The sequence below is a fragment of the Mauremys mutica genome, chromosome 3, assembly GCF_020497125.1.
Source record: "Mauremys mutica isolate MM-2020 ecotype Southern chromosome 3, ASM2049712v1, whole genome shotgun sequence".
In the NCBI taxonomy this organism is placed as follows: Eukaryota; Metazoa; Chordata; order Testudines; family Geoemydidae; genus Mauremys; species Mauremys mutica.
This window is the reverse complement of record NC_059074.1, coordinates 159,326,330-159,338,720: the sequence shown is the minus strand read 5'-3', so window position 1 is coordinate 159,338,720 and position 12,391 is coordinate 159,326,330. Positions and strand designations below refer to the sequence as shown.

General features: G+C 45.5%; 1 protein-coding gene across 3 annotated transcripts in view; it reads right to left on the bottom strand.

The window, feature by feature from the left end:
- The window catches only part of SUSD4 (sushi domain containing 4), a 112,727-nt gene that overhangs the window by 16,805 nt on the left and 83,531 nt on the right, over nt 1–12,391 (bottom strand). For 2 of the 3 annotated variants that reach the window (XM_045008449.1, XM_045008448.1), the window contains exon 5: nt 10,138–10,326. The exons of the other annotated variant lie outside the window; for it this stretch is intronic. In XM_045008449.1, the coding sequence (XP_044864384.1) occupies nt 10,138–10,326 (189 nt within the window). The remainder of the gene's footprint in view (nt 1–10,137; nt 10,327–12,391) is intronic. 3 annotated transcript variants of the gene reach the window in all.

The window sequence follows — 12,391 nt, the reverse complement described above, 5'->3', positions numbered from 1 at the left end:
CTGTTCCAAATCAGGCCTTTAATTTGGTACTGATGTAAAAAAGGACATTCCAGGAAGCTCCATCTTTCTGGACCAGTGCTTTCTGCCATGTGTGATGGATGTGAAGCTGAAATAATTTATGAATGCTGAATACTGACCTGTGCAGACTGTTTGTGATTTTAAATCCTTTTTCCTCTAAAAGTTTTGTTCCTAACTAGTGAAATAAACAGTGTTTTCGTTTTAAGAAAGCTGCCTGGTCACTATATACATGAATGGTCAGAGAGTTCCTAAGGGAAGAACCACAGCTGCTGAACCCAGCCAGATCTGCTGAGTAAGCATGACTCATGCACAGGCTACTATAGTCCAGGATCTGGTCAAAGAGTGGAGGACTGCATGATTCTGCCTCAGGAGAGGCACATGCACAAGGCCTGAGGGGGTGCACTCAGAGAGACCAGGAAGCAAACAGACGCGCAGCTTAGAGCCTTGCAACCTGACGGAACTTGACTACAAGTGTCGGGTCTGAAAACAACCTGAACCTCTTGGGCTTGGGTCGGGTAGACTCTGATCACCTTGGCTTGCCTGCAGAGTTGGGGTGGCAGAGGTTACGTGCCTTGCTTCTGCTGGCTGCCACTGCCTTCCTGCACTGTGGAGCATGGTGTCGATACATTGCCAGTCACTCTGCAACATGTGCGGTGCAGCAAGGCAGGAGTAGGGCACACAGCCACTGCCATGCCAACTCCACAGGCAGGAGGGGGTCAGAGACAGACTGCGGCCATGGGGTCTGGGAAGTCCCCACCAGGCTGAGTCCCTAGGATGAGGTGGTGGTTCTGACACAGGTTTGGGTCAGTTCTGAAAATGACCTGATACTCTTGGGTCAGCTGTGCTTGGCTTGGGCTTTAAAATTAGACCAGAGCAGACTCTAATGCAGTAATCCCTACATTACATCACCATACAAGGCCAGGGTGATATCAGAGTACTAGTGACATAATTCTGATTCCAACCCTTTGTTTGCTTATAGCCTCTTCTATTAATTGAGTTTGAACCTTTGACTCCTGCCTAAAAGGTGAACAAACCGATTTAGCACGTAATATAGATATAGTTTAGACTCTATAGTGAGAGGGCCAGATCTTCAGCTGGTGCTAATCAGCATAACTCCAATGACATGCAGTCAATGGGGCTGCACTGATTTCCACTAGCTGCGGAGCAGGCCCAGTGATGGCAGTAAGTGGACTGAAAAAAATAAATAAATATGACCTTGATGCACAAAGTAATATTTCTCTCTCCAGTGACACAGCGTAGAGCTCTTGTTCTGTTAGAGGTGCACTGTCAGATAACATTTAAGTTCAATATAAAACAGCCCTGAGGGAGAAACCAGATCTGCTTTCCCTTTGTCTAATCCCTCACACATTTACAACACCGTGGATAAAATGTATCAGGCATCTGTGGGCAAATGTGAAACATGAGGGCAGGAAATTATGGTTTCATGAAAGTTCCGATGTCTAGCTGATTTGGGAAAGGCTAAGGAGTTTCTGCAAAGGACACAGGTGATACAGCAAGTGTAAAATGGTGATTTGTTTCAGCTTGATCCATAGGGCTGCCATAGTAAAAGACCGAAAAAGGAACAGACTACAAGTTGTCTTTCGCCTTTCTTGTAATGCTATGAAAACGCAGGGTGCATCAACTTCAAGACAATGAAGATGAAAGAACATTTCTTCAATGCAAAGAAGGTACAGTCATTTGAAATGTAATATTGTTTCACAGATTAATCATTTCCCCCAAATTATGATTGTAGATTCAGTTAATTTAAAAATAAGAAGCACCATTTCCTTTAGATTTTTCAACTAGCCAGGCCATCTTCATAGATAAATGAAGTAGGGAACAGGTCACCATTGGTGTGAATGTAAGTCTTGGTAGGTGGTTGAGAATCAGGTTGAGGCCACAAGACAGGATGGTGTCTCTAATGTGGGAGAAGAGATTACCCAGACTCTTAATTCTGGATGATACCAGGAGAGCAAAAATGGAGAATCCCTCTACTGGGGTATGAAAGGCTGATATGGCAGCCAGGTGTACCTTGACTCAACTGATGGACAAGCTGGATGTCTTCAGATCCAGCAGGTAGGAACCAATTCCAGCTACAGGTGCAATGGACAAATGGACTGAACCACTGGACAATTTTTCTAAAAATTCTGCAGGGAAGAAGAACAGGTTGATGTTTTTCTGCTGTTTAATAACTTCTGCTGCACATCCATAGAGCAGGAAACCTATATTCCCAAGAACCATCCAGGAGTCACACCCTGAGGTGTAGAACCACCAGGCTGGCACGAAGCATGCAACCCACATCCTGAGACAGCAGAACAGGAATGGCTGGGAGCTTGATTGATGGCTGGATATTTTGTTGAAGCAGGTATGGGTAATAAGCTTGTCTCAGCCAGGTAGGTACTCTGAGGATAACTCTGGCCTCGTCCTGCCTGATCTTGTTCAATGCCCTTAGAATTAGGGGTACTGGGGGAAAGGCACAGAACAGACTCTTCCTCCAAGGTTAAAAAAAAGGGATCCCCCAGGGAGTGGTGATCCAGGCCTCCTGTCCTTGACCAGAAGAGGGGACACTTCCTGTTCTCAGAGGTGGTGGAAATATCGATCTCTGACATATGCTGTGCAGGGCCGCCCAGAGGATTCAGGGGGCCTGGGGCAAAGCAATTTCAGGGGCCCCTTCCATAAAAAAAAATCGCAATACTATATTCTCGTGGGGGGCCCTGTGGAGCCCAGGGCAAATTGCCCCACTTGCTCCGCACCCACGGGCAGCCCTGGGAAAAATAAACCTTCTGCATCTCGGCACAAACCCAGTTTTGAGAAAACTTCTTTACAAGGTATCACTGGTTCTCAGCATCAGCTAGTGCTAAAAGGCACTAAAGCTCCTTAAAAGGGTTGGACAAATATTTTCCGTACAAACTGTTTCTGGATCGAAAACTAGGGGTTTTTAAAAAGCAGAAAAAAAATCACAGACAATGTCTGCTTTCCTTCAAAATTTGTTTGTTTTTTTTAATTGAAAAGCTGAAATTAGTCTGCCAAAACCTGAATATGGTTTGGGGTTTCAGTAGTGTGTGGCCAAATATTTGCTGCTTGCTGTGTTTAAAGAAACAATAAAAAAATTCTGCTTAAAAAAAATCCAAAACTTTTGAACCACCTCAGCTTGTGACCAAATGCCTGAGCCCATCCAGTCAGATTTTTCCAGGTTTCTGATACTCTGCTGGCTTCCTTGACTCTCATCTGTCTCCATAACTTTGGGTTCATTTAGGTTAGAACATAAGAACAGCCATACTGGGTCAAACCAAAGGTCCATCCAGCCCAGTATTCTGTCTACCGACAATGGCCAATGCCAAGTGTCCCAGAGGGAGTGAACCTAACAGGTAATGATCAAATGATCTCTTTCCTGCCATCCATCTCCACCCTCTGACAAACAGAGGCTAGGGACTCCATTCCTTACCTATCCTGGCTAATAGCCATTAATGGACTTAACCTCCATGCATTTATATGTTTCCTAGAGACTGGCTCCATGGGGTCCCTCACAAACTGGAGACGGTTACTGTGGGTTTGTCTTTAGTATAGCTTATGTACATACTCCACGAACTGAGCATTTGCGCTTATTCCAGAATCTGGGATGAGCCTATGTTGTGAAAACTGAAATGTTCAAAATAGCACATGCATGTGGATGGACACAGGCTGCTAAAATTAAATTAACCCAGGGGTTCTCAAACTGGGGGTCAGGACCCCTCACGAGGTTATTACTCAGGGGGTCACGAGGTTATTACTGGGGGTCACAAGCTGTCAGCCTCCACCTCAAACCCCGCTTTGCCTCCAGCATTTATAATAGTATTAAATATATAAAGAAGTGTTTTTAATTTATAAGGGGGGGGTCGCACTCAGAGGTTTGCTATGTGAAAGCGATCACCAGTATAAAAGTTTGAGAACCATTGAATTAACCCCTCTGAAGCCTCAGGGAATGCAGGGAAGGGGAGTCTCCCTTGGTAGGGTTGGGAAGGAGGTAGGTGGTGTAGATATTGCTCTTCTCATGTGATCCCTCCCCCAGTGGCTAATTTTAAATGAAGCTACCCTCCTCTGACATGAATGTCCCTATGGCACTGGAATTAGACTATAATTTGGCATTTGAGAAGTGAAAGGGATGGTAGCCCTAATGGAAAAGCTAACAGCTTGGCTCTTCTGCAAGCCTCAAACTGCTGAATGTGCTTTAGGGTAGGGAAGGCTGTGCCTCCCAAACAGCCTGGCCCTGCCCCCTATCCGACCCCCACCCACTTCCTGCCCCCCGACTGCCTGCCCCCCTCGGAATTCCCAACCCATCCTGTTCCTTGTCCCCTCACCGTCCCCCAGAGACCCCCCACCAACCACCAGCCCGGGACCCCACCCCTGCTCCCTGTCCCCTGACTGCCCCGACCCCTATCCACCCCCTCGCTGAGTCCTGACAGACCCCTGGAACGCCCATGATCCAACCCCCCCATTCCCTGTCCCCTGACCACCCCCTCCCTGTGCCCTCACTGTCCCCGGGACTTCCTGCCCCTTAGCCAGCCCCGGCTCCTTACCCTTGGCTCCCCCCTCACCCGGAACCTCCAGGACCATTCCTCGACAGCTGCAGCGTGGCTCCAGCGAGGCCCCTGAGCTCCGCCCTGCTCAGAGCCGCGTGGTAAGGGGGCGGGGCTGCGAGCTCCACGCTGAGCGGAGGGAACTCAGGCCCCGCTGGAGCTCGCAGCCCCGCCCCCTTACCATGTGGCTCTGAGTGGGGCGGAGTTCAGGCCCTGCCACAGCCATGCTGCAGCTGTTAGGGGACGCTGCTGGATGCACTGAGGCTCCGGGAGAGGGGCAGAGGCGGGGTCGGGCCGGAGCCTCAGCCATTCTCATGGGGGCCCCTGCGGAGCCCAGGGCCTGGGGCAAATTGCCCCACTTGCCCCCCGCCCCCCCCCCCGGCGGCCCTGATACTGTGGAGAACCTGAGTGTCCAGCTCCAAATAATAATCGAGGGAGAAGTGTCGGCTGAGGCCATTGACTGTGGTGTTCCAGATGCCTGGGAGGTAGACCACTGAAATCTGGATATGGTGGGCTATGCACCAGTTCCAGAGCTTTATAGCTTTGGTGCACAAGGAGGGGGATTTTGTTCCTCTCTGCTTGTTGATGTAAAACATGCAGGACACTTTGTCCATCATGACCCTGAATGCATTGTCATTAGGAATGGAGGCAAGAGTTCCTGACCGTCTGAGTTCCAACAGGTTGATGTGGAGACTGGTTTCATGCCCTATCCATCTGCCCTGATCCCTGAGGGTATTGCAGTGGGCACCCAATCTTAACAACGATGCATCGGTTGTTAGAGTCATTGATAGGCTTGGGTGACAGAAAGGGACACCTGCACAGATGTGGAGTTCTGAAAATGCAAAGGGACCATCACTGCCCTGTCCAAGGTGACTCTGGAGCACAGGCAGTTCTGAGCCAACCCTGGAAGCAGCAGAGCTATAGCCTTGTGTAATTGGTCACAAAAGTGCAAGCTGCCACATGGCTCAAGACAGTTTTTTTTATTGTGGTCCGAGAGCTTCCCTGAATTGTCACTACCAGTCCTGACAAGGTCACAAATCTGTCTAAAGGGAGGTATGCTCTGGCTGTCACAGAGTCCAAGAACACCCCTATAAACTGTATCCCTTTGTACCAGTATTATCATGTATTTCTTTACTTTCAGCTGGAGGGCCAACTCTTGGAACAGAGCAAGGGCCTTCTGGGTACATAATATTGCCTCGAAGGAATGGCCCTTGAGTAGCCAGTCATCAAGGTACAGGAAGACCAGAATCTCTTCCTGCCAAAAGTAAGCTGCCATTACTGCCAGAACCTTTGAAAACACCCATGGGGTTGAGGATAGGCCGAAGGGGAGCACTTGGTACAGTACTGGAAATGATCTTGGCCTGTGGTGAATCGGAGGTATTTCCTGTGCAATGGATGTATAGAAGTGGACATCTTGTAGGTCATGGGCTCAGAACTAATCCCCTTTCTCTAGTAAAGGAATTAGAATTGCCAGAGAGTTACCACCCTGAACCTCTGAAGCATCACAAACTTATTCAACTGGCTTAGATCTAAGATCAGCCTCCAAACCTCCATCCTTCTTGGGCACTAGGAAGTATTTTGAGTAGAAACCCCTGCCCTGTAAGGGAAGGGACCAGTTCTATTGCTCCTAGTTGGAGGAGAGAGACTCCACCTCTTGCCTTAGTAGAAACTTGTGAGACGGGTCCCTGAAGAGGGCTGGGGAAGGGGAGTGGAAGGGAAGGAGTGACAAACTGTACGGTATAGCCTGATGTTATGTCCTCCATGACCTATTGGTCCATTGTGATTTGCTCCAAGCCTGGTGGAAATGGATAAGGCAGTCCCCAAAGCGAGGGAAGCAGGCTAAAGGGCACAACTGTAAATCCAGAAGAGTGGGAGAATTCAAACTCTTGACCAACCTATCAAAAGTGCAGTTTAGATGACATCTGGGTGGTCATGTGGGTGGCTCTCATCCTCTGAAACCTGTGTCTCTTTCTGGAGGGTTCTGCATGTCTATGGTACCCCGAGAACTGAACAGGGCGTGAGCTCAGGGCAATCTGTGACCTACTAAAACACTTCTTGCTTGTAGCTGTGTAAATGCCCAAGGAATGTCGGGTAACCCTGGAGTCCTTCAATGTGTGCAGGGCGTCATTTGTGGTCTCCAGGAAAAGCCTATGACCATCAAAGGGGAGGCCCTCTACTGTGTTCTGAACCTCTCTCAGAAACCACAGAAATTAGAGCCATGACACCCTTCGCATAACTACCACCGCAGAGATGGATCTGGCAGCAGCAGCATCTAGGGATGTCTGGAAAGCAGCATCTAAGGATGTCTACCAACTGCAATTGCTCCCTGCAGTCGTGTGGCAGCTGCTCAATACAGGCTGTGAGCTTGTTGTAATTAGTAAGGTTGTATTTGGAGACCGCCTGATAGTTTGCGATCCGGAGCTGCAGGCTGGCAGATGAGAGACTTTCCTCCAAAGAGATTCAGCCACTTATGTTCCTTGTCATAAGGGGTATATCTCAAAAAGTGCTGCCTACCCCGTTCATTCATTGCATCCACCACTAGGGAGTTAGGTGGGGGATGGGAAAATAAAAAGTCAGACTCCTTAAGGGGCACAAAGTACTTATCTGCCCTTTTGCACACTGGTGAGGCAGTAGAGAAGGAAGTGAGGGCAGTTCCCCCCCCCGCACACCTAGATAGCCTCGGTGTCTGCCATGAAGAGGCATAAGGCGCTTGCGCAGGCCAAACAGACATTGCTAGCTAGAAATCTTCAATCAAGGGCTTGAGACACACATGTGCACCTGAAGTGGGACCACATAGGGCCACTACTCGAAGAAGAATGATAAGCAACTGAAAACAGAATCTTATAATGGCAAGTATTGAGCAACCTTAACTATGGCATTAGCAATTATCATCGAGAACTCATGGAGGATGGATGCGGTTCCAGAGGGCTAAAAAAGGATAAATATAATATCTATTCTTTAAAAGGGGGTACAAAGAGGACCCCAGTAAAGCCGATTGGTCTATACTAACTTTGATACCTGGAAAGATACTGGAACAAATTATTCAACAATCAATTTGTAAGCACCTGGAGGATAACAGGATTATAAGAAAGAGCCAGCATGGATTTGTCAAGAACAAATCATGACAAATCAACCTAATTGCCTTCATCAGGGCTACCGGCCTAGTAGATGGGGCGGGGGGAATAGATGCGAGGGATCTTATTTTAGTCAGGCTTTTGACACAGTCCCACATGACATTCTTGTAAGTGAATTAGGGAAGTGTGGTCTAGATTAAATTACTATAAAGTGGGTGTTTAACTAGTTGAAAGACTGTACTAAAAGTAGCTATCAATAGTTTGCTGTCAAACCGGGAGAGTTCTCTAGTGGGGTCCTGCATATGTCTGTCCTGGGTCTGGTACTATTCAATATTGTCATTAAATGACTTGGATAATGGAGTGGAGAGTATACTTATAAAATCTGCAGATAAAACCAAGCTGGGAGAGAGGTTGCAAGCACTTTGGAGGACAGGATTAGAATTCAAAAGGACCTTGACAAAATTGGAGAATTGGTCTGAAATCAACAATATGGAAGTCAATAAAGACAAGTGCAAAGTATTTCACTTTGGCAGGAAAGATAAAATGCATAGCTACAAAATGGGGAATAACTGGCTATGTGGCAGTATTGCTGAAAAGGATCTGGGGGGTTATAATGGATGGGAGACAAGACCCCTGAAGTCTGATGCTTCTTAAATAAGTCACTTAGGCCAACATTTTCAAATACCTAAAGTTGATTTACAAGTGCTGGATGGAACTTTACAAGTTTTGCGTGTTCTAGTTACACCAGTCCCACATGACACTTGAGAAATGGAGTTGTCAGCTATAAGACTCTGTCCTACCCATATGGAAACAGAAAGGACCCAAAAATCTCAAGATAACCCATTCTTGTACTATCTGAAACATTTGTGGTTTGTCCATCACCTTATATATGGGGTTTCTACAAGTAATCACCAGGGAAAAAAATTGGTCTTAATGTTACAACAGAACAAGCCCTGTACCAAAAGTGATCATGAGGAAGGATGAGCTTGTGATTAAGGGACTGGATCAGGACTCAGGAGGTTCAGGTTCAATTCCCCACTCTGCCACAAACTTCCTGTGTGACCCTGGGCAAGGCCCTTAATCTCTGTCTCAGTTCCCCATCTGTGAATTGGGGATAATACTACTTTGCCTCTCCCACCCTTTCTTTGTCGTGTCTCTTTAGACTGCAAAATCTTCAGGGCAGGGATTCTCTCATACTCTCTGTATACTTTTAAGAAGCCTTCCACAATGGAGCTCTAGGTGCTAATATAATACAAATGATACATGCCCTCATTAAAGTCAATGGGAGTTTTGCTATGTACTTTGACGAGAGCTGGAACAGGCAGTTCAGACTGTCATCTGTGTTAAGTGAGCACAGGGAAATGACATACAAAATTTTCAGTTTCATACATTTGTGTTTGTGGGTTTTAATGCTCCTATCTAACACATTAAAGACATTGGGCAGGTCTACACTATGGGGGAAAATCGATATAAGATACGTGAATAACGTAGCTGAAGTCGAAGTATCTTATATCGAATTACTTACCGTCCTCACGGCGCGGGATCGACGTCCGCGGCTCCCCATGTCGACTCCGCTACCGCCGTTCGCATTGGTGGAGTTACGGAGTCGACATGAGCGCGTTCGGGGATCGATATATCGCGTCTAGATGAGACGCGATATATCGATCCCCGAGAAATCGATTGCTACCCGCCGATACGGCGGGTAGTGAAGACGTACCCTTACTTCTGGCTTATCCTGTTTCATTTTGTAATTTCTTTTATGATATCTGACAGGCAGTCTCTCTTTCTAATAATTTTATCTGTAACACTGTATTACATGTACTACAAAAAATAAAAAGAAAGATGATTTATGCAGGGCTGTTTTGTGGTTAAATTTCTAGGATGTTAGATCAGAAAATCAGTTCCTGTAGGTGGAACCCTCACACTGGAGCCCTTTTAGAAACTGGACTGCTAATTAAAAATAAGAAACACTCCAGTACTTTTGGAGAGTACATCCAATATTCTTAATGCAGAATCATGCAGTATTAGATTGTGCATACACCTGGCATGCAGGCTGAAATGAAACTTGATACTTAATAGTATTTACAAATGCTTTTAGTTCAGAATGGTATGGTGCTGAATCTTCAGCTACTCAGGCTGTCCTTACATGAATATAGATTCATTAACTTTCTCAGCACTTCATTAGAAAGACAGCAGATTACATAGTTTTTCTATTTTAAGTATAAACAGTCTTCATTGTTACAATCTTCAGCTATTATGATTACGATACCGACAGAGCAAACATTATGTAAGTAACTTTAACAATTAAGCTATGCGATGTTCCAGATTACACAGTATACATACAACAAAACAGGAACTTGAATGGATACACTTTGTATGTCCTCAGGAGGCTGTGGGCAAAATGGAGCTAAAAATTGTAGCCCTAAGTTCAAATAAAATATATCATGTTAATTGTCCAAAATTAAAAACAAACAAATAAGCTGTTTTACCTTCCACATCAAGGCACCTAGGTGAGCTATGTGACCAGATAAGGTTATACATGCACTCAAGGAACTTTGTCCCCTTTAGTTTATATCCAGGAAAGCACTGATAATATACCACTGTTCCTACTGGGAAGGAGGACTCGAACTCAGATATGTTAATGTAACTATGAGGAAGAAGCAATGGCCTCAGGCAACCTGCAAATTAAGAAGAGGAAGGTATCTTTTATTATGAGGCGCTTGTCTTAGTCATTGTAACACATCTTGATTATGGTTCCCAAGTTGAGAAGCACAATACTTCCCATCCTCCCCACAGTGAATGGCATTCCTACTTAATCTCTCTCTTAGATGTCAATTGTCATTAACTCATTTCAAGTTCTTTTATTGCTTAGTCCACACATTCTGCCAAGATAAGATATACCCTCTGCAAATCCAACATAGCATTAATGACAATTGCAATGTTTTGTTTTGCACACCCACACATTCACCAGGTTAGCAGTTGTCACTTATTATGTGATATTTGATTCACATGTATGCAAACAATGTTCTGAGTGGATATTGAGACTTGAGATTTCAAGTTGTGTACTGAAATAAACTAGAATTATTTTGTTCACTGCCTTAAAAAATGACCCTCTTGGTAATGACTAATGGTGTTGATTTTTAGCTTGCAATGATTTTGAGGAATGATGATTAGCAATCTGGGAATGAAAAAAGCCTTATGAAAATTTATGAGACTAATAGAAGCTGTTTGTTGTGGCAACAACCACTGTTAATAGGCCTCTTGTCACTATCAGGAATTCCAGAAGGAAGGTCACATAATTTCAAGCCTTGTTAGACAAACTGTAAAAAATTAAAGTCTTACTTTATCAAAATAAAAGCTACAGGACAGATCTTCCAATTTGAGTACATTCCGCAAAGTGCTGGGTACCGTCAACTCCCTTTTCTTGAGATGCCCAGCCACCACTTTAAAAAAACAGCTTCTAACTAGTCCAAAGGGAGGAGAATAATTCAGAGCACTGGCAATTTGGGGAGAGGGGACGGAAACTTACTGCCAGGGGCGGCTCTAGCCATTTCGCCGCCCCAAGCACGGCGGCATGCTGCAGGGGGCGCTCTGCCGGTCGCTGGTCCCGCGGCTCCAGTGGACCTCCCGCAGATGTGCCTGCGGATACTCCACCGAAGCTGCGGGACCAGCGGACCCTCCGCAGGCATGCCTGCGGGAGGTCCACCGGAGCCGCCTTCCACCCTCCTGGTGACCGGCAGAGCGCCCCCCGCGGCATGCCGCCCCAAGCACGCGCTTGGCGTGCTGGAGCCTGGAGCCGCCCCTGCTTACTGCAGCACGTTCAGCCCTCAGCACAACGGCTTTTAATAGTATTTTTACTAGTTCATGAATCCCCTTCGCTCAAATAGAGCCACAATGGCCCTATTTATTAGCTATTACCTCCTCTTCTGTACCAAATATAAAACACATTTTTTATTTTTATTTTTTTTATTCTGCAGGCAAAGAGTCCAGACTATTAAATGTTGCAAGTTTACCATCAATGGAATTATACCAGGGTGAATTTGGCTTCTTGGCTAGATTTCTAAAGATATCTATACCCGTCACGAAGAAGGTAGGCATCTAGTAAGATTTTATAGGTGCTTTAAAAATCCCACTAAGTGCCTATATGCATCTGTAGACACCTAAATAAATACCTTTGACAATCTGGTCCTACGTGTCTAAGTTCAGACAAGGTTTTGTTTGGATTTCCAAATAAAAATGACAGAGCTCTGATGCATGGGCCCCAACGGACAACTGTGTAAGTGCAAATTTCAAAAGTACATTGTGAAATGTAGTATTAAAACCTGGTTATAATTCCTTATGTGACTGTACATGATGTGCAGAAAATCATATTACATGTGAGCACCCAGTTCACTGTACTATAGTAAATCTAACCTGCCCTTTCCTCAGACATTTAATCTGGGTTCATAGAAAGATGGTCTCCCATTTCTGGAGGCAAGAGAGTTTGGAGGGAGGACCCCTCCAATATGCAAGTTTCACAGAGCATGGTATATAAAAAAGTATGAAAAAAAATATCAATCTTCTAGTACAGTTAAATGGAGGTCTATCCAGAAACAAGGAGCCTCCCATTTTCACTAGGAGCGTAGAAACTTTAATTCCACAAGAATTCAGCTTAAAAAACAAGAAGGACAGTGGCATCGTCCCGTGGTTCACAATTCTTAGTGATCCAGCAAACTTTTTTTCCCTTTAATACATAACTAAAAT